At 43.2% G+C, this 23256-nt stretch overlaps 1 protein-coding gene across 1 annotated transcript in view; it reads right to left on the reverse strand.

The window, feature by feature from the left end:
• atp13a1 (ATPase 13A1) overlaps positions 1-23256 on the reverse strand; it is a 156269-nt gene that overhangs the window by 84802 nt on the left and 48211 nt on the right. Inside the window, exon 12 of the mRNA XM_060854958.1 lies at positions 10257-10377. Within this exon, the coding sequence (XP_060710941.1) occupies positions 10257-10377 (121 nt within the window). The remainder of the gene's footprint in view (positions 1-10256; positions 10378-23256) is intronic.

Below are 23256 nucleotides of genomic sequence, written 5' to 3' on the forward strand. Positions count from 1 at the left end.
TTTCAAAGGGAAGTTCTTCCGGACAAGGATAACGACTCCCCTGCTTTTTGAATTAAAAGAGAAAAAAAAGGCCTGATCAAATCCGCCCTGTCGTAATTTTAAGTGTTCTTTATCCGACAGGTGTCTCTCCTGTAGGAGAGCTATATCAACTCTCTCCTTCTTAAGATTTGATAATATTTTCTTCCTTTTAACTGGCGAATTACTCCCCCTGACATTCCAGGTGCACCACTTAACCGACTGTTCAGCCATAATCATCTGGACAGATCCGAGACCCCTCGGGAGGGGAAACCCTATCTAGAACATCCCGAGCATGGAGCATACAAGATTTACAAAAGTAAAGATTCTCTGATACACTCAAAACAATATAACAAAAAACTCTAAGTATAAAAAATATAAAACATTCCGAATTGGAGATTTTCTCCCTTGTTCCCAGGGAGCGTCACTTCCTCTCCCACAGTCCATCTTACCCTCCTCCAACCAGTGCCCCACCCTTGACCCAGGTGTTCCTCAATAAAATGAGGAGAATTCAAATATAATATAAAGCTAGAGTTAACAGTGAACACCCCACCCACACCCACACCTAAATATATTTGGGAATATTAACACCATATATAACTATAAGATTACAATCTCAACATGTAATACTTTAATATAATACCACAAAATAACAGGGGAAAGAAAAACAACCCCGCTCCTAAAAACACAAGTAAAATAGAATAAGGTAACCACCTCTCCCCATCAACATTAACCAAACGCCCCAACATATACACACACACACACAGGGGGAAAGATAAGAAAAGATGAAGGGATGTAAACCAAAATAATGGGAAAGGCAGACCAGCGTCCACAATCTCTTACAGTTTATTTAAGAGAGTCCAAGAATTCCTTAGCCTTCTCCGGTGATCCGAAGTTACATATGGATCCTTCGTGGCTAAGGCGTAGCGTCGCTGGATATCGTAAGGAGTACTGAATATTTAAGTCCCTTAAACGCTTCTTCGCCTCATCGAATGCCTTCCTCTTTCGGACCAAAGCTGGGGAGAAGTCCTGGAACAGCATGATCCTGGATCCTTTGTGGGTCATAGCTTGGGGATCTTTTCCCAGATTTCTTGAGGCTTCCAGGAGCATCTGCCTCTCCCTATAGCTCTGCAGCTGGAACAGGACCGGGCGTGGGCGCTGGGTTGAGCCGGGCCCACGTACTGTGACCCGGTAGGCCCATTCTACCCTTACCTGGCCTGATCCATTATGCAGATTTAAAAGTTGTGGCAGCCATGCTCTAAGAATGCTGTCAGCTGACCTCCCTCTTCCTGCTCGGGCAGGCCCAGCAACCGAATATTTTTTCTACGACATCGATTTTCGAGGTCATCAATGTGGTTTTCTAGGTTCTGGACTCGATTCTCCAGAAAACGGATGTGGTCGGCTGCCGATTTTATCGCAGTCTGAGGCTGCGGCCTTCGACTCCACCTCTCTGACTCGGCACTCCAATTCCTGAATGTCTCTGCCCTGCTTCTGCAGCTCGGCTGATTGAGTCTCGGCAGAGCAGAGAAGCACTTCGATAAAAGCATCAATCTTCGCCTCCCACCTGGCAAACATCTCCTCAAAGCTAATCTTCATTGGTAAATCTCCTGAAGTAGCTGAAGACACCTTTGTTGCAGATGAAGAGGGAGAGGGTGGGGGAGGGGTCCCTGCTTTCTTAGAGCCGCCTGTTCCCTTCCCTTTACTCATTTTTCAGCTAGTATTAGACTTTTTAAATGTACTAATAGGTAACTATTTAAGGTTAACAACTATTATAAATGGTTTAGTGAGTGTGGTGGGGGTGGATAGCCCACTTTGCCCAAGTTTTGGGTAGAGCACTGTGGACTCAGTCTTGCTGGGTCGCCGCCATCTTGGATCCCCCCGTATTCTACAAGTTTAAATCAGATTCCATCACCATGCTTCCAAATTCCATTGAGTACAGACCCAGAGTCCTCAACGGCTCCTCATATAGCAAGCTCTTCATCCCTGGGATCATTCTTGTAAACCTCGAGACACCCTCCAACACAGCACATCCTTCCTCAGACGTGGGGCCAAAAACTACTCAATATTCCAAATGTGGTCTGACCAGTGCCTTTTACAATCTCAGCAGTACATTCCTGCCCTTGTATTGTAGTCCTCTTGAAATGAATGCTAACACTGAATTTGCTTTCATAACTGCCAGTGTGAACCTGCACATTAACCTTAAAAGAATCTTGAACTATGGCTGCCATGCCCTTCTGTGCTTCAAATTTACAAAGATTTGTTTCCCCGCCTCTGTTTTTCCTATCAATGTGCAAAACCTCACACTTTCCTACAATGCATTCCATCTACCCAATCTCCTAACCTGTCAAAGTCTTTCTGCAGCCTCAACCCATTCTGTCCTTCCACCTATCTTTGTGCCATCAGCAAACTTGCAACAATGGCCTCAGTTCGCCTGCCCAGATTGTTAGTGTTATGAATAGTTGTGGCCCCAACTAACCCCTGTGGAACACCACTAGTCACCGACTGCTATCCTGAAAAAGACCTCTTTATCCTCACTCTCTGCTTTTCGGCCAGTTAGCCAATTGTCATTCCATGCCAAGTACAATACTCCAACATCACAGACTCGTACGTTAATTAGCAACCCCCTATATGGCAGCTTGTCAAAGGCCTTCTGGAAATACAAACAGATTGTGTCTGCTGGATCTCTTTTGGCCGAATTGCTCGTTACCTACCTCAGTGGAAGGTAGATCTCCAGCAGATGGTATAGTCCATCTGGTCCAGGTCTACCTTCAGACCTTTCACCAGCCCCAGTACCTCCACCTTAGGTGATAGCCACGATCATACCTGTCCTCAGACTCTCCTGGAATTCTGGTAAGTTATGGTGTCTTCCATCAAGATGAATGATGCAAAACACCTATTCAATTCCTCCATTATTTATTTACTCTCCATAATACTTCTCCAGCTTCATTTTTCAGTGGTCCAATGTCCAGAGAACTGTAACTCAGAGGCAAGATTAAGACAAACTGAGCTGAAAATTAGCGCAGTGAGATGTCAAGCTTGAACTTCTGCGACATTTGGCATTTTTTTTCCCCCAGTGAAGTATTTGCAATTGGTCGCTGTCAAGGCCAACGGCTGCTATCGAACTTTAGAACTGAACTGAGAAGTTGGTAATGCATTACATTTTTTAAAACTTCACTCCTGGGACAAAGGCGCTGCTGGCTGCCCCAGCATCCATTGCCCATCCTTGTTCTTCTTCAGAAGGTGGTGGTGAATAATGTCAAGTTTTTGAGTGTTGTTAGAACTGCAACCATCCAGACAAGTGGAGAGTATTTCATCACACTCCTGACTTGTACCTTGTAGATAGTGGACAGAGTTTAAAGACAAAGTCAGATGTTACAGGACACCAGTTCATAATCAGCGCTGAAAATGTGTTGCTGGTTAAAGCGCACAGGTCAGGCAGCATCCAAGGAACAGGAAATTCGATGTTTCGGGCATAAGCCCTTCATTCCTGATGAAGGGCTTATGCCCGAAACGTCGAATTTCCTGTTCCTTGGATGCTGCCCGACCTGCTGTGTATTAACCAGCCAACATTTTCAGCTCTGATCTCCAGCATCTGCAGACCTCACTTTTTCCACCAGTTCATAATCAAAAAGGTCCATTTGAAATCACAAGTTTTCAGAGGAAGCAGATGAAGGAGCTACACTCCGAAAGTTTGTGATTTCGAATAAATATGTTGGACCATAACCTGGTTTTGCGTGACTTCTGACTTTGTCCAACCCAGTCCAACACCAGGGTTTAGGGAGTTAGGAGGTAAGTTACTCGCCACAGTACTTCTAGCCTCTGATTTGCTCTTGTAGCCACTGTGGCAAGTGCAGTTGAGTTTCTGGTCAACGGTAATCCCAAGAATGTTGATAGTGGGAATTCAAATCGATGGTACCACCACTGAATGTCATGGGGTGGTGGTCAGATTGCCTCTCTTATTGGAGATGGTCATTGCCTGGCATTTAGGTGCTGCGAATGTTACTTGCCATTTGTCAGCCCAAGCCTGGATACTGTTCAGATCTTGTATTTAAACATGGACTGCTTCAGTATGGGCAGTCGCGAATGGTGCTGGAGATTGCGCAATCATCAGTGAACATCCCCACTTCTGACCTGATGATGGAGGGAAGGTAATTGATGAAGCAGCTGAAGATAGTTGAGCCCAGGACCAGAGAAACTCCTGCAGAGGTATCCTGGAGTCAAGATAACTGACCTACAACCACAACCATCTTCCTATTTACCAGCAGACAGTTTGTCCTCATCGCCATCGATTCTAGTTTTGTTAGGGCTGCTTGATGGCACACTTGTCGAATGCAGCCGTGATGTCAAGGATCAGTACTCTCATCTCACCTCTGAGATTCAGCTCTCTTGTCCAAGTTTTAACCAAGGTTGGGGCTAGATCAGGGAGTTGAACTGTCCTGGCAGAAACTAAACTGGGCATCACTGAGTATGTGCTGGTTGATAACATTTTTGATGCCACCTTCCATCACTTTCTTGACAAATCGAGAGTAGACTTATGGAGCGGTAATTGGCCAGGTTGGATTTGTCCTGTTTTTTTTGTGTACAGGACATACTTGAGCAATCTTCCCCATTGTCGGGTAGATGCCAATGTTGTCACTGTACTAGAAAAGCTTGGCTATGGTACAGCAAGTTCTGGTGTACATGTCTTCAGTACTATTGCTGGAATGTTGTCAGGGCCCAAAACTTTGGAATATCCAGTGCCTTCAACTGCGACCTGATCACGTGGAGTGAATTGAATTGGCTGAAGACTGGTATCTGTAATGCTTCTCTTCAAAAATCAGGCCATTGTATTTTTATGCTCATTTTAGGAGCAGCACAGTGACTCAGTGGTTAGCGCTGCTATCTCTCTGTGCCACAAACCCGGGTTCGATCCCAGCCTCGGATGACATCTGTGTGGAGTTAGCACATTCTCCCCACTGTCTGGGGCTCCGGTTTCCTCACACAGTCTAAAGACGTGCAGGTTAGGTGAACTGGCTGTGCTAAATTGCTCATATTGGTCAGGGATGTGTAGGCTAGGTGCACAAGTTAGGGGAAATGCAGAGTAATAGCATAGGGGAATGGGTCTGGGTGGAATACTTTTCAGAGGGTCGGTGTGGACGTGTTGGTCCTGTTTCCATACTGTAGGAATTCTATGATCACAGAGGGGTCTTGGTTCAAAATCTCATCCGAAGATAGCACTTTCAAATCTATCACAGTATTCTAAATGCCAACCTAGATCTTGGCAGTTAAGTCTCTGGAGCAGAATAGATTACACAAAAGTGATATGCTTACCACGACTGGATAATAAGGTATTGGCAAAGATTGGTACTAATCACAACAACCAGCCGCAAACAAATCAGGAAGCAAAGAGACAATGTGCTCAACAGTGAACATAAAATGAAGGGAAGGCAAACTAAGAAACCAATCACCATATTTTTAACAATACAGATTAATAACATCTGTTTGAGAAGTTTGCCAAAAAATTGCAGTTTCATTTAGTTTCTCTGCTGACTGTAATTTCCCACAAAGCTCTCTCGGGGTCACTATTAGCTACTGAAAACATCTTGGATTTTAAGAACTGACTACTTCCAAAGTTACTGCCACAGTGAGAGCCCTGAAACAAGAGGGAAAGCTTCAAATTGTGAAATCAATAGAATCGGATTCTCTTCAGCAATCGGGTGTTGGTATCGCAGACTGTCTCAGAACTAATGTCTACTGATATTTACCAAATCCATCTACTCATGTAGAGAAGGAGAGATTGATCAACAAAGGATGTATCAGATCAAATTCTAATTCTGTTCAGCAATATTCAACATTTTCAGCCCATTCACAGCAATGCAATTATCAAAACTGTGGATATGGTCAGTACACAGTGGCTCAGTGGTTAGCACTGCTGCCTCACAGTGCCAGGGACCCAGATTCGATTCCAGCCTCTGATGACTGTCTGTATGGAGTTTGCACATTCTCCCAGAGTCTGCGCAGATTTTCTCCGGGTGCTCCGGTTTCCTCCCACAGTCCAAAAGTGTGCAGGTCAGGTGAAATGGCCATGCCAAGTTGCCCATATTGTTAAGTGTATTAGTCAGGGGTACGTATGGGGAATGGGTCTGGGTGGGTTACTCTTCAGAGGGTCAGCATTGACATCTTGAGCCAAAGGGCCTGTTTCCATACTGTAGATAATCTAATCATTATAGCAGAATTACATCAGACATCTATCCCACTATCATATTTTTGATCGAAAAGCTCAGAATTTTATACTGCATCTAACCTGTCCTGTACCCGCCCAGAAATTATTTGATGGGACAGTACAAAGGGAGTTTTACACATATGCATGAGAAGCAGAATAAAACTCTTCTGCTGTTTGAATCTGCTCCATCTGTTTTGTCCCCTTACTCATCAAGAATATATCTAGCTCTGCCTTAAAGACATTCAAAAATTCTGCTCCACTGCCTTTTCAAGGAAGGGAGTTCCAAAGACACTGAGGAAAAAAAAAACTACCATCGCTATTTAAATAGGCAACTATTTCTTATAAACAGTGCCCCTAAGTTCTAGATTCTCACACAAGAGAAAACATTCTTCCCACAGCCACCCTGTCAAGGTCTATCAAGTTTCATATGTTTCAATCAAGCATCTCATACTCATTTAAATTCCAAAGGATGTAAAAGCCTAACCTGTTCAATTTTTCCTCGAGGTAACACGTCCGCTCTGGGTATTAGTCAAGGGACCTTTTTTAAGAACTGCTTCCAATGCACTTACAACTTCCAGAAATAAAGTTTGTGTACAAAACTTAAGTTACAGTCACATCGCTGCTGCCTGCTTTTTGAGTTCAATCTCCCCCTCAATAAATGACGAGGTTCTATTTGCTTTCTTAATAATGTGCTGTATCTACCTTCCAAATTTTTGCAATTCATGCACCAGGATATCCAGATTCCTCTATCCCAAATCTCTATAACCTCTCACCATTGAGAGGATATGCTTCTGTTTTACTCTTCCTGACAAAATAGAAAATTTCACATTTTCCTACATCACATCCCATTTGCCAGATCTTTGCCCACTCCCTTATCTATATCCCCTTTGTAACCGTCCATGTCCCTTCACTACCTATTTTTGTGTTAACAGCAAATTTAGCAACCATATTTTTCTGCCTTCATCCAAGTCTTGGACAATGCTGGAAGTGGATTCCGTAGGTGGTGGTCCCGGCATAGTTCACACATATACCATCAGTCAGGTTCGGCTACCGCTTTTCCCAGTAAGGGCACCAATGCCCACAAACTAGAATTATATTACTATACCAGTCTTAAGTCACATTAATTTCGCTATATTTCACTGTATCTGCCCTGGGAGTGTTTGATGACATCAGTGTAGAGGCAGCTTTATTTTGTATCTAATCTAATTGTCTACCAGGTCAATGTTTGATAGGGATTCCCCTCATCTTCACACACCCTGCAAAAGCTTGGTTGGATTGAGGGAGCTTTACTTTGTTTAGCCCATCCTCTACCTGCTCTTGGGATAGTCCACAGAACAGTGCTTCACCTCTTATTTAGTCCATGCCTCAAGTGTACGAGGTACTGTACCAAGGTGAAAAATCAGAGAGCTTTCCATTCCCCAGCACCAATATTCCTTACCATAAGTACAAAACTCCTTCAGAACAAACCTGTCTATCTGACACTAGCATTTGAGTTTGGCCATAGTGCAAATCATTTTCAACACAAATCAATGGCTCAGTGACATTAGTCAGTCACAGTCAAAGCATGTAATACAAGCCGCCATTGGCTAAAGTAAACACAGAGGCTAGTCTCTTAAGAGAATGAGAATGAGAAAGACAGCAGTTGTAATTTAATTTTAAGAATCCTTGTTCTATAATTGTACTAACAAATTGAACCCTGCACAATGACCATAATACACATCAACTGAAAGTACATGCAGATGAGCATGCAGATTGTGATCAAGGCATACTTTTATGACCTCAAACATCTTTCATTTCTAATGCAGAGAGGTGCCTGCACCTGGGTCGTCTCAACAATAGGTTTTTTTTGTATTAACCCGTGGTCCAAAATCTCTCAGTTTCCACATTTTCCAATCCAAAGCTTTAAGAGTTGGAGGTTACAAACAGGTCAGGGTCTTTTTTAAATCAAGACCTTAGAGGTGAAGGTCATAGTTGGACCAACTTGCATTAAGCTTTTCTGATACTCTCAAATATCAGTGTATAACAGGCTACCAACATAACTAAACTTTCTGGAGCACAGAACAGTACAGCACAGGAACATGAAGATAGTGAGGACAATCAGAATCGATAAAGTGTGGAGCTGGAAAAAAACACAGCAAGTCAGGCAGCATTGGAGAAGCAGGGGAGTTGACATTTCAGGTCAGAAGCTTTCATCAAAATGAAAACGTTTTTCTAGCTCAGCACAGGAACAGGGCATTTGCTCCACCATGTCTGCAATAACCATGCTATTCTTATCTCATTTGCCTGCACATAGTGCATGCCCTTCTATTCTTGTTCATGTGTCTGTATCAACGCCTCTTAAACTTTGCTATTGCATCTGCTTCTACCATCTCCCTTGGCAATGCGTTGCAGGCACCTTATACACACTAGCGTTTAAAAAATCCTGATCTCTTACACCTCTTTTAAACTTTCCCCTTCTCATCCTAAATCTAAGTCCCCTAGCTTTTGACATTTCCACCCTGGGAAAAAGACTCCCAACTATCTATCCTAGCCATGCCACTCAGAATTTTAATCCACTTCTATCAGGTCACTCTTCAGCATCCTACCCTCAAGTGAAAACAATCCAAGTTGGTCCAAAGTATGGCAGCCAGAAGTGAACACAATCCTCCAAATGTGGCCTAATAAATGTTTTTTTTTACAACTGCAACATAACTTGCTAACTTTTACTCTCAAATTTCTACTAACATTTGGTAGTAGCAAGGCTTTTGCTGTCAGCATCTCACTTTAATTAATATGGACTATCTTGATGGTATTGCTGGTGACGGGGCATCATAGAATCCCTACACTGTGGAAACAGGCCATTCAGCCCAACAAGTCTACACTGACTCTCTGAAGAGCATCTCATTCAAAATCCTCCCACCCCCTCACCTTATCACTGTAACCCTGCATTTCCCAAGGCTAATCCACCAAATTTACACATCCCTGGACGCTATGGGCAATTTATCATGTCTAATTCACCAAATCTACACATCTTTGGACTGTGGGAAAAAACCAATTGGGAAGACAACTCCAGACAGACAGTCGTCCAAGGCTGAAATCGAACCCAAGACCCTGATGCTGTGAGACAGCAGTGCTACCCATTGAGCCACTGTACTGCCCCAATCTGCTAGGAAAGACATTTTTTAAGAATGCAGTTTAACTTTGGCCAAGTTAATGATCTGGTTTAAATATAACTGGGATGGATGAGCTAGGATCTCTCACTCTGCCAAGAATCAAAATATAAACACACAAGCAACACAGCAAATGCATTCCATTTACAACAGGTTAGGGACCCCAAACTGTCTTTGATTAATTTTTCTTCTTTCATGGGCTAGAACCATTTCTGGCAAGGCCAACATTTGCTGGCAATCTCCTAACGGTGCTGGCAAGATGACTTCTCAAACTGACAGTCCATCTGATGCAGGAAATGGGACAGTGCCGTTCTTTTATAAAGATTGCTGAATGTTGAGATGAGGTATTGTTTTCAGAAGACACTGTGTGCTGCAGAGTGTGAATCTGCCAGCATGCACAACAAACACCCAATCTCAGCTAGGCTTCAGCAAAGGTACTGGAATTTTTTTTGAAGGGAAAGTAGTGGTAGGCAAGTGAAGCTCTGCATTTTTAATGATAAGATACATTTGGAAATAGATTGGACAGCATTCTAAGGTACTCTCAAAGAACAGCTTACTAAATTAATGCTACATTTAAATGAAAGACATTTCAAGGCACTTCAAAGGAGCGTAAGCAAGGTGCGATGTCTTAAGGATCACCTCAAAGCACTGAACAATAAAAAGGAGTATTATATTGAGGAACGAATTCCAGAGCTTTGAGTCTAGAAGGTTCTTCCAAGAATGATGTAACAATAGGAAGTACGGATGTAGAGTGGCAAGCATTAAAAGAAACTGGGAGGAGGGGAACTTTTAGGTTGGGGCAGAGGAGAAAGAGAGAGACAGAACAGAAAGGAAATAATGCTAGTTTTGGCCACCATCCATGCAACTGTGCTCCAAGAAGGAATTCTCACCTGAGTCCTGCGACTCCTCTGACAACCAGATTATCACTCGTCAGAGTGCCAGTTTTATCGAAACAGCAGAATTCCACTTTCCCGGCAAAGGGGATTCGGAAAGGTTCTGTGCAGTAAACGTCTGAAAGAGGAAGCAGCAGGTAGAATGTTACTGTTCCAAGCATCAGTCTGCAGAATTTACTGGTGTGAAGTTGAATCAAATACAAATGTTTTGCAGGAAGGCTTTCCTAAAGACTGCATTCATACATAATCACTGTGACAGGACCATAATAAGGTTTCATTGGCTGTAAAGCAGTGTGGAACATCCAGAGGTTGTGGAAGGCACTATGGAAATGCACGTTTTTTTTAACCAAATAACTATTACATTTGGTCTTGAATGAAATACAGCAATTTCATCAGAACATTTAGACTGAACTAGAAGAGCTTGTACCTCCTTTAGTATGGAAGATTACAGAGTAATTTGATAGGGCAGGCAGGATAAAGCTGTTCTGTTGGCAGGTGACATCGATCAAAGGGACATGGCCTTAAGATCTGATATTCAGGGTACTCAATGAGGAAGCAGTTCCTCACACAAAATGTAATTGACACTAGCTCAATACATCACCTTAAACTAGAGATGTTTAAAGGAGGGGGGGGGGGGGGGGGGGGAAGGAGAACCCTAATGTCCTTTAGGGAAGGGAACAGCTATCCTCACCTGGTCTGGGCTACACAGGACTGCAGATCCAAAGCAATGTGGTTTGATTTTTTTTTTTAAATAGTCTCTGGGCAATTAGGCATGAGCAATAAATTCTGACTTAGCTAGGAACCAGCATCCAAGTTAATTCCCAAGAGCATTGTGGGTCAACCCACAACAGGTGAACTGCAGCAGCTCACCATCACCTTCTGAAAGTCAAGTAAGGAAAAGCAATAAAAGCTGATCAGCCAGTGACATCCAGATCCCACAAAAATTAATTTTAAAAAATCTAGGATATCTCTGCAATCTCTCGGCTTCAACAACAATTAGTGAGAGTTTCATGGACACTATTATGGAAGCTAGCTTTCAATTCCGGATGTTAAGTGAATTGAAATTCCAGCTATCATTTGATTAGCAGCCTGGGCCTGTGGATTACTAGTCTAGTAACTATACCACCATGCTGTGTCCTCTAGAACAACAATTTTGTTATTACGGAGTATTAAGGAATTGGAGGTCACAGTTCATGCTCTTCTCCCAGCTTTAATCTCTATCTGTGTGAAGCTAGAGAACTTTACAACAACAACAACACCATCACCACAAATTACATCAGTTTCCCCAAGCTAGAGAGGAAGTAGCGTCCCTGGTTTATGCTCTCAATTACTAGGTCCTGGCTTTTTCTTGGAAGACAGGTATGAATCAGGTTTCTGATCCATCCTTAACTGCTCTGGAAAGGTAGTCAGGCATTGTAGTTTGTGGGGTCAGAAACTTATAGAACTATCAAGAAGGGTGTTCCAGGATTTTAACCAGGAAACACTGAGGGAGTCGAGAGTCTGGTGCTGGAAAAGCACAGCCAGTCAGGCAACATCCGAGGATCGGGAGAATCAACATTTCGGGCAAAGGCCCTTCATCTTTCCTGATGGAGAGCTTATGCCCGAAATGTCAATTCTCCTGCTCCTCGGAAGCGGCTTGACCTGCTGTGCTTTTCCAGCACCACACTCTCGACTCTGATATCCAGCATCTGCAGTCCTCACTTTTTCCAACACTGAGGGAGTGACAACATTGTTCCAAGTTGTGACAGAGTGCTTAGGCTTAGAGGGAAACCCGTATGTAGTAGTACTCCCATACATTTGCTGCCTTTGCCCCTCTGATTTTTTTTTGATTTTGAAGGTGCTATTAAAGTAGTCTGGGTAAGTTGCTGCAGTGCATCTTGTAGCTAGTACACACTTATCACCCTGCATCGGTGGAGGAGGAAGTGAATGTTGAACCTGGTGAATGAATTGCCTATCAAGGCAGACCCCATGTGTTCAGGATGGTGTCGAGCTTCGAGTGTTGTTGGAGACACACTCATCTGGATGAGTCTAGAATATTCCATCACACTCCTGACTTGTGCCTTCTAGATTAGTGGTCAGGCTTCAGGGAGGCAGGTGAGTTACTTGCCATAGAATTCAAAGCCTCAAACCTGCTGTTGTATCAATGGTATTTATACGGTGGGTCCACTTTAATTTCTAATATTTGTTAGAATGTTGATAGTGCAGGATTCAGCAATAGTAATCTCATTGAGTGACAAGGGGTATTGGTTGAATTCTGCCTTGTTAGGTGGTGGTAATTGACTGGCATTTCAGCAAAGTTGTCACTGCTGTACTGAGCACCCAGAACATTTGGGATGGGATACTCACGACATTCCACCCCCAGTCCATTTTTTTTAAAACCAGCTAAAACTATTTGTGACAGATGTGAGAGGACTACAAAGCTTAGATCTCATTCACTGGTCATAGCATTGCTTAGCATGGTCAATCAAACGTTGCTTTCATTACTTAGCATACAAGTAGTCCTACATCGTAGCTTCACCAGGTCGACTACTCATTTTTAGGTCAGACAGGTGACATTCCGTCCTGCATTCTTCACGGAATAGGGTTTATCCCCTGGTAATAGCACAGTGGGGGAATATGCCAGCTCGCAAGGTTACAAATTGTGACTGAATAAAAATCTCAGCATCTCATGGATGCCCATGTAAAGTAGGTGATAATCAGCAATAGGCTCCCTTGCGTAAGTTTAACTTAATACTACAAGTCTTCATGTGGTCAGCAGTCAACATTGAGGACTCTTAGGCAATTCCTTCCCAACCGTATACCACTGTGCTGCTACCCCATTTGGTCCATCCTGTCAGTGAGATTAGACACACAGAGATGGTAACGGTGGCATCTGGAACACAGTCTCTTGGTACAGAGTGTAATTTCATCAGACTGCTGCTCAAATAGTCAGTGGATACAGATTTTGGAAAAGATATTAATAAGTTGAACTTTGCAGGGTCAGATGTGCTGTGTTTGCCATTGTCATTTCAGGTGACTTGGTCAATGATGAATAGTCCGTCCAGTTTGCTACATATCCATGGCTTGTTGGGCTATTTCACAGGGCAGGAGAGTGCCAACCACATTGTTGTAGGTATGAAATTACATGCAGGCCACACCAAGTAAAAATGGAACCTTTTCTTCACTGAAGGACATGAAAGGGAGCCTCAGTGGTGAAAGGAGCTGGGCCCACCAAGCAAGAAGACCACTTCTGGGAAGGTGATTCGGAAGGAAATGGAGAAAGGAAAGTAGATACCCCCTCACCTAAAGGATTTGTTTTTGCACCCTTTTTGAAATATGCTGATAGTGACAGCTGAGCTGATAAAGTAGTATATAATTAAGAAAAGACTGAATTTGACTGTCATCTTTTACATAAAAAACCCAAAATATTTCACTGATAAATACTAGAGTGGGCACAAAGTCACAAATTAGGTAATGTAAAGGATGGGTCAGACTGATGGGGCAAGAGAAGGGTTATGAAAGAGGCTAAAGAAAATTGGCGACGCCAAGAATTCAACAAGCTAGGTCCTCAGGTCAAAGAACATAGGAACAGGAGGTGGCTATTCCTCCTCTGAAGCTTCTTCTGCCTCTCACTAAGATCATGGAGCATCCATGTCAAATCAACATTCTTTCCAACAAAACTAAATTTATTTCAAATCATTCAATTCAAATGAGAAGGGAGGGGAGAACGCAAGATCAGGAATATAAAAGGACAAAGTTGTGGAGTCTGCAAAAATAGAATGAGACAACACATTAGGAGATGGGGAGCCTTGAAGTGAGTACAGGATGCTGTGTATGACAGGGCACAAGTGGCAAGAGCTTTGGGCAAAATGGAGTTTGTGTGGAGATAAGTGGAAATCTGGCCAAAACAAAAGGACACTGGAATTAGTCAGTCTGTATGGGACAGTAGCATGTATAGTGGTTCAGTTGTTAATATTAGGGAAGTGTGAATGAAAAGATTATAACGACTAATAGAATTTAACCTAATTTATAACATCAGCAGATAATTGGTAATCCAATGTGGATGGTCAGTTACCCAAAGCCAGCATAGCCATTAAACAAAATGGCATATCAGAATCAGGACACTCTCTCAAACTTGCAAAGGACCTCTACTGTTCTTCATCTACATAAGAATCCATACACTAAACAAACAGTTCTTCCTAGCCATATCAGAACGAAGGACTCAAAGCCCTCCGCTTATTCCTTTCCCGCCGCACCAACCAGTACCCTTCCACTGACTGAACTGGTCCTCACCCTGAATAACTTCTCTTTCCAATCCTCCCACTTCCTTCAAACTAAAGGAGTTGCCATGGGCACCCGCATGGGCCCCAGCTATGCCTGTCTCTTCGTAGGATATGTGGAACAGTCCATCTTCCGCAACTACACTGGCACCACCCCCCAGCTTTTCCACCGCTACATCGACGACTGTATCGGCGCTGCCTCATGCTCCCACGAGGAGGTTGAACAGTTCATCAACAGTCTCAGACTCCTCCCTCCCCTTCCGAGACCTTTCCATTTCTATCTCGGGCGACCGACTCAACACAGACATCCACTATGAACCGACTGACTCCCACAGCTACCTGGACTACACCTCCTCCCACCCTGCCCCCAGTAAAAACGCCATCCCATATTCCCAATTCCTTCGTCTCCGTCGCATCTGCTCCCAGGAGGACCAGTTCCAAGACTGTACAGCCCAGATGGCCTCCTTCTTCAAGGACCGCAGATTCCCCCTAGACGTGATTGACGATGCCCTCCACCGCATCTCCTCCACTTCCCGCTCCTCCGCCCTTGAGCCCCGCTCCTCCAACCGCCACCAAGACAGAACCCCACTGGTTCTCACCTACCACCCCACCAACCTCCGTATACAGCGTATCATCTGCCGTCATTTCCGCCACCTCCAAACGGACCCCACCACCAGGGATATATTTCCCTCCCCTCCCCTATCAGCGTTCCGCAAAGACCACTCCCTTCGTGACTCCTTCGTCAGGTCCACACCCACCAACCCAACCTCCACTCCTGGCACCTTCCCCTGCAACCGCAGGAAATGCAAAACTTGCGCCCACACCTCCTCCCTTACTTCCCTCCAAGGCCCCAAGGGATCCTTCCATATCTGCCACAAATTCACCTGCACCTCCACACACATCTATTGCATTCGCTGCACCCGATGTGGCCTCCTCTATATTGGGGAGACGGGCCGTCTACTTGCGGAACGCTTCAGGGAACACCTCTGGGACGCCCGGACCAACCAACCCAACCACCCAGTGGCTCAACACTTCAACTCTCCCTCCCACTCCACCGGAGACATGCAGGTCCTTGGACTCCATCGCCAGAACATAACAACACGATGGTTGGAGGAAGAGCGCCTCATCTTCCGCCTGGGAACCCTCCAACCACAAGGGATGAACTCAGATTTCTCCAGTTTCCTCATCTCCCCTCCCCCACCTTGTCTCAGTCGATTCCCTCGAACTCAGCACCGTCTTCCTAACCTGCAATCTTCTTCCTGACCTCTCCGCCCCCACCCCACTCCGGCCTATCACCCTCACCTTGACCTCCTTCCACCTATCACATCTCCATCGCCCCTCCCCCAAGTCCCTCCTCCCTACCTTTTATTTTAGCCTGCCTGGCACACTCTCCTCATTCCTGATGAAGAGCTCTGGCCCGAAACGCCGAATTTCCTGTTCCTTGGATGCTGCCTAACCTGCTGTGCTTTAACCAGCAACACGTTTTCAGCTCAAACAAAATTAGAAGACAGACAAAAGCAAGGTTACACACAGTCATTACCCCACAACATCATCCATTTTTGACTGAAGAGGTTTTGCCGTTTGGCCAAGAGAGGAATTGGACTGAAGGGTATGTTTCGGTGCTATATGACTATGATAAACTGCACATAAATAGGAAATTTGGCCCAACCAGCCCATGTCAGCATTCAGGATCTACTCGAGCTGCTTCACATCTTTTCTCATCTGAATCCACCACCACCTTTCGCTTTCATCGGCTTGTCTAGCTTCCCCTTAAAGGGCACCTACTGTATTTGCATCAACCAGTCCCTGTAATAGTGGATTACACATTCACCCTGCCCACTTGGTAAAGAAGTTTCTCTTAAATTGCATATTTGATTTCTTGGCCATTCTCCGGATAGAGTCAACAGTTTTCTATTCAAAAATGCACTTTTAAAAAAATAATAAATTCCTCAAGCATGGCCTGTCTCTACACTGTAGGGATTCCATGCTACTCTTGGGAAATAGGGCAGGACAGGTGACAGTGGGGGAGCACTTTGTGACCAGTGCTCATAATTCTACTAAGTTTAAAATACTAATGGAACAGGACAAAACTGGTCCACAGGTTCAAGTTCTAAACGGGGACAAGGTGAATATTGATGGAATTAGACAGGAGCTTGCAGACAAAGGGACCTCCAGCAAGTGGGAAGTCGTTAAAAGTGAGATAGCTAGAGTTCAAGGTCTATATGTTCCTGAGAGGGTGAAGGCAAGGTTGAAAGGAATAGGGAATCCTTGATGACAAGAGACATTGAGGTTTTGACCACAAAAAAAAAGAGGAAAGTATGGCTCAAGTACAGGCAGCTGGGATCAAGGGAATCCCTGGAGATATACAGGAATACAAGAGTTTACTGAAGATGGAAATCAGGAGAGCAAAAAGGGGGCACGATATAGCCTTGACTGAGAAGATTAGGGTGAATCCAAAGAGATTCTTTAAGTATATTAAAGGAAAAAGAGTAACTCGAGAGAGAGAATAGGACCCCTCAAGGGCCAAAGTGGACATGTATGTGTGGAGCCACAGGAGATGGGCAAGGTCCTCAATGAATATTTCTCCTCTTTGTTTACCATAGAGAAAGAGGAGATGACTCGGGAACTTGGAGAAGTTAGTCGTCATATATTGCGGATAGTCCATATCACAGAGGTGGTGTTGGACATACTAGAATGTATGAAAGTGGATAAATCTCCTGGTCCTGAGCAGATGTATCCAAGACCACTGCAAGAGGTTAGAGAAAAAATTGCAGTGACCTTGGCTGATATTTTTGCATCATTAGCCATGGGTGAGGTCCCAGAAGACTAGAGGGTAGCGAATGTCGTGCCCTTATTCAAGAAGGGCTGCAAAGAAAAGCCTGGGAACGTTCGACCAGTAAGGTTAACATCTGTGATGGGTAAATTACTTGAGAACATTCTGGGAGATAAGATATACATGCATTTGGAAGGACAGGGTTTGATTAGGAGCAGTCAGCATGGTTTTATGCACGAGATCATGACTCTCAAATTTGTTAAGAGTGCTTTGATGGAGTGATCGGAAGGTTGACTTGGGCAGAGCAGGAAACAGTGTCTATGGCTTTCACTAAGGCCTTTGATAAGGTTCCGAATGGTAGGCTGCTCTGGAACTTTAGATGGCATTGAATCCAGGGGGAGCTAGCAAATTGGGTACACAACTGGCTTGATGGTAGGAAGCAGAGGGTAACAGTGGGAGGATTCTTGTTGGACTGGAGGTGAGGGGCTAGTGGAGTGCTGAGCTCTACATCAATCTAAAATGTTTATTATTTATATCAATGATTTGGATGAGAATGTACAACGCAGGATTAGTAAGCTTGCAGATGACACTAAAATAGGCAGCATCGTGGACAGTGAGGAAGGTTATCAGAAATTGCACCACGACCTTGATCAGCTGGGGAAGTGGGCCAAGAAATGGTAAAGGGAGTTTAATATAGATAAGTGTAAAGTCTTGCAATTTGGAAAGTCAAATCAAAGTAGGAGTTTCATGGTGAATGGTAGGACCTTAAGGGATGTTGTGGAACAGAGGTTCAGGTTCACAGTTTTCTGAAAGTAGAGTCACAGGTAGACAGGGCAACGTGGGCAGCTTTTGGCACACAGTGCCCTGACTAAGGCCAAAGTATTGAAGTTTGGAAGTTTTGTTACAGTTGTACAGGACATTGGTGAGACCGCATTTGGAGTATTGTGTTCAGTTTTGGTCACCTTACTAAAGGAAGGATGTTACTAAACTAGAAAAAGTGCAGAAGAAATTTACAAGGATGTTTGCCAGGACTCAATGGTCTGACTTACATGGACAGGCTGGACAAGCTAGGACTTCTTTTTATTTAGAGCATAGGAGGACTGAGGGGGTATTTTAAAGAAGTGTCTAAGATCATGAAAGGTATGGATAGGATGAATGCATTCAGTATTTTTCCCAGGATTGGGGAATCGAGGACTGGAGGGCATCAGTTTAAGGTTAGAGGGGAAAGAATAAAAGGGAACCTGAAGGGCAACTTTTTTTTTTAAAACAGAGGGTGGTTCACAGATGGAATGAGCTACCAGCGAAAGTGGTAGAGGCAGGTACATTAACAACATTTAAAAGGCATTTGCACAAATACACGGATAGGAAAGGTTTAGAAGGATATGGGCCAAGTGCAGGGAAATGGGGTTAGAGAGGATGAAAAATCTGGTTGACATGAACCAGTTTGAGCCAAAGGGCCTGTCTCCGTGCTGGAGGACTAAATTTTTTCATAACTTTAAAGGGCTCTATTAGGTTAGCTTTCACCATTTCGTCTCCCATTAAGATGTTCAGCTTATCAATCCTTGCCTGATATATTCACCCACTCATTTCTGGTATCATCTTTGTCATTCATTTCTCTATTACCTCTACATCCTTTCTATAAAATGGTGTCCAAAATACATACAGTTCAAGTACAATCTAAAGAGGACTTGAAGCAGATTCAATATTAATTCCCTATTTTTCAATTCTACCTTTCCAAAAGCAAAATCTGGTTGATGCTTTGCCTTTTCCACAGCCTTGCTAACTTATGGAGAAATGTTTTGTTCATTATGCATTTAATCCTCTATCACACCTTGATTTGCAATTTCTAAGTAATCTGCGATCTCTGTATTCTTTCATACATTGAGCTTTATTTGCCAATGATTTATCTATTCTGCAAGTTTAATCAATACCTTTCTACAATTTTTTTTCACATCTTTCTCAGTGTTGACTGTACTCCACCCTTTGTGGCGTCATCCACAAAGTTATAAATGGTGTTTGGATTCTAAAGTCCAAATCAACAATATAAATTGTGAACAAAAATTCCCAGAACCGATCCTTATGGAACACCACTTCCCAACATCTGACAACACTAACAACTATCTTTTATTCTCACATTCAAAGACAGATATGAACAATCCATTCTGCCATTTCTTCCCAGACTCTATTGCCTCTAGCCTTATTCAGTACTTAATTACATGGCTGTGTACTAAAGATCCTTTGAAATTCATTAAAAGTTATAGGTTCCTATTTGTTTGAAAATCATGCATAAAGTATCAAGTATTTCTGCATGTATGGGGAGCAAATTCTGTCAGAGGGCAGAGCCATCTTCCTACCATCATCAACACAACCCACCTGTGATGAATGTTGCATTGACATTCAAATTACAGCTTTGAACCATTTACTTTTTTTTAATTCAAGCATGTTTTAAAAGTATCAATCTTTTCACAAAGTCAAAGTTATAAAACTTGTCTCAGTCTTTTAAGAAACCCCATACTGACCCCAGATCAAATACAAGAATTCAACTTCCAGTAACATCACAATTTTACAAAATCACATCAAAAGAAACATCAAATATTTCTGCAGTGTAGACTCACTTGTGGGTTCTATTTGACTGCAAGACAACTCACAATTAACAGTTAAATACTGCAGGTGAGTTATTTAACTGTCACGCACTGAAAGACAAGAAACTCTTCCCTTCCTGATAAATCACATTTCACAGACGCTGTAGTCATCTGAAGCCAATCTTAAACAAACACAGGCACCACGCTTGTACATCAGAGAACTTGTTCATCTGATAGGGAGCACCCCATGTCAAGCTTCAACCAAAGATTTATTCCCACTTGAGAAATAATATCAGCACTAAATAAAGAGCAAGCACTATAGTTCTCTCATCAATGTCATAATGAAAAGGATACACCAGCCCAGTGAAAACCAAGCCAGACCCAAATAGATTCTGCTTGTGAATCAGCACCGAGTTCTCCCTTTTCTCACTCCCTTCAATACCTCCATCCCTCCAAAATCTGAAAAAGTTCTGATCAGAGAAGGGTTTGCCATCCCTGGGAAGTAGCTAATATCCTACTCCCAAAGCCCATTATTTATCACACACACCGATACATGTTATTCAACCACAGGATGCATCATACAGCAAGAGTCACTGGATAACAATCAGAAGTAACAAACATCAGCTCATGTCCATTCCCTGAAGGTATGGAGAACAATCAACTGAAGCACGCCTGGCTAAGAATAGCAAACAATTCAGACCAGGGTTCTCATCAGACATCCTGTTGAACAGATAATTAACTTGATGGATATACTAAGGAAACCTGACAGAGGAACTACTTTTTGGGCGCTTGTGGGCATTTGCACAAGTATTAAACTATCCTTTCCCCACCAGCCCCCAAAATCAACCCCCCCCCCACCAAAAAAAGGAAAAACTCTGCACTGAGCCACTAGTTTTGCTACATAATTACCTGACAGACCCAACATTGCCTGAGAGAATCCCAACACCATCATTTTATAAAACTGCATACCATAAAGTGCACACTAACAACAGGCTGAATTTATACAGCACCTTTAACATCGTAAAACATCAAGATATTTTCCCAGAGTTTATCAAGCAAAGTTTGACATTGCTTTTTGTCTCAATGACCAAAAGCTTAACACAGGGATACGTTAAATGGAGTATGTTAGAGGAAGAGGGAGAGTTAGAGGTTTGCGGAGGTTCACAGCTTATGGTCTTGGTGGTTGAAGATATGGTTAACAATGGATATATTAAAATTGGGAATACACCACAGTCCAGAATTGAAGGACTGCAGGTATCTTACAGGGTTGTAAAGCTAGAGAGGGTTGAAGAATAGGGGCAAAGCTATTTGGAATCAAGCATGAGAAATTCAAAAACATTTGAAGACACTTCACAGAAGCTTGATCAGACAAAAACTTGACGCTAGACTGATGGGTGAGAAGACACTCAGGGAGATCAGACAAGCACTTAGTGACCTTCAACATGAGGTCACAAGAACAGACTTTGAGGTTGTGAGCTTTAAGACAGCAAGCAATTGCTGCTGGAAAGCTCAGACTAAAAACCAACAGCTGCGAGGTCTTTTTATATTTTTGTCTTCATTCTCAATGATGCATGTAACCCAAAGGAGAGAGAGATCTTTCAGGCCTGATTTCTGTCACACAAGTAGCCCGTGAAAAATTAGGTTCTTTAAAAAAAATATAAATTCTGAAGTTTAAATACTTCACTTCATTCTACCTCTCCCTACTGCCCAAATTCTTCCTCTCACTTGGCTTTTCAGGTTCTGGTCTCATATCCAAATTAACCTCCCGTTATCACTGGTGGCCTTGCCTTCACCTGCAAAAGTCCCGAGCTTTGGAATACAGTGTCTCAACCACACGCTGTCTCTCCCTTCCCCTTCAAGGTGGTTTTTGAAACCCACTTTCAAGACCATTCCTTACCTTAGTGGGCAGCACAGTGGCACAGTGGTTAGCACTGCTGCCTCACAGCGCCAGAGACTCGGGTTCAATTCCCCCCTCAGGCGACTGTGTGGAGTTTGCATGTTCTCGTGTCTGCGTGGGTTTCCTCCGGGTGCTCCGGTTTCCTCCCACAGTCCAAAGATGTGCAGGTCAGGTGAATTGGTCATGCTAAATTGTTTGGTAAGGGGTAAATGTAGGGATATGGGTGGGTTGCGCTTCGGCGGGTCGGTGTGGACTTGTTGGGCCGAAGGGCCTGTTTCCATACTGTAAGTAATCTAATCTAATCTAACCTTCACCTCAACAGTGGTGAGAACATGAATTTTACTGGCTCGAGGGAAAACTAGATAAGTACATGAGGAAGCATTCTCTCCATCAAATGCCTGAAAATTTCACGTGAAGCACCTTGGAACATCTATTGAAGACTTCATGGAAAAGCAATTTGTGGTTGGGTGACCTCAGTTTGCCATTGTAGTGTGTATGACATTCTTGCTGCCCACTTGCACCTTTATTCGGTTGCTGCTTTATTTAAAAAGCATATATTCTCAGAATTGAGACTGCATGCTGTGTGGAACCAAGACACTTATGTGTACTAATCTAATGCATTTTTGCATGCAGGTTTGTACTGATTTTGATTATATTGCACATTTCCCTTCCTACACCCAAAGAAAATGATGCAGCATCTCGGGGATTACAAATTCAGTCCTTAGACCTCTCCTAGCAACTCAAATGGTCATTTGCTGAGAGTCAGGTAAATTAAGTGGTTAAGATATGTAACAAATATTCCTGACCCATAAATCACACAGGAAGAGAGAACACAGTGACTTTCTACATTTTTCACTCAGAGATGGTTTGCCAAGCCATATTTCTAACTTGGCCTTGCTCTGAACATCCCAGAGAGATTTGCATTGCCAACCTCTTTCTTTATTAGGATATAAATTCATATCAGCACGATTACCAAGAAAGATAATATGATAACTACAAGACATGCTAAATAAAATTCTCTACCACTTACCATATTACCATTGCCTTTTAGGCTTTGTCTGGTACAAGTCACGAGGAACACTACGCTCAGCCATTACCTATACGATGTTAATCGGTCAAATAAGAAAAGCGCAATTGACACAGTTCAGTTTTTAATAATGTTTTCATGAGGCAAACAGATGTGATGCTCAGTCATTATTGTCGTGGAATTTTAAAGCACAGAAGGATGCAGTTAGCTTATCATGCCTATGCTAGCTCTTTGAAGGACCTTGCCATTTAGTTCCATTATGCCGAGTATTTAAATCATCCTCTCTCTCATAAAAGCGGCAATAGATTCTGTTTCATCGACCATTCTGGTCAAAGTAAAATTCTGCTAACCTCTTTTCCCTCTGCTTAGTAATTCACCAAAGAGTCAGTATACCTCTAATTTAATGTCAAAACCCCTCATGATTTTGAGCAAGTCTATTTCCTCACCTTCTTTGCTGTA

This window comes from Hemiscyllium ocellatum, chromosome 45, assembly GCF_020745735.1.
Source record: "Hemiscyllium ocellatum isolate sHemOce1 chromosome 45, sHemOce1.pat.X.cur, whole genome shotgun sequence".
NCBI lineage: Eukaryota > Metazoa > Chordata > Chondrichthyes > Orectolobiformes > Hemiscylliidae > Hemiscyllium > Hemiscyllium ocellatum.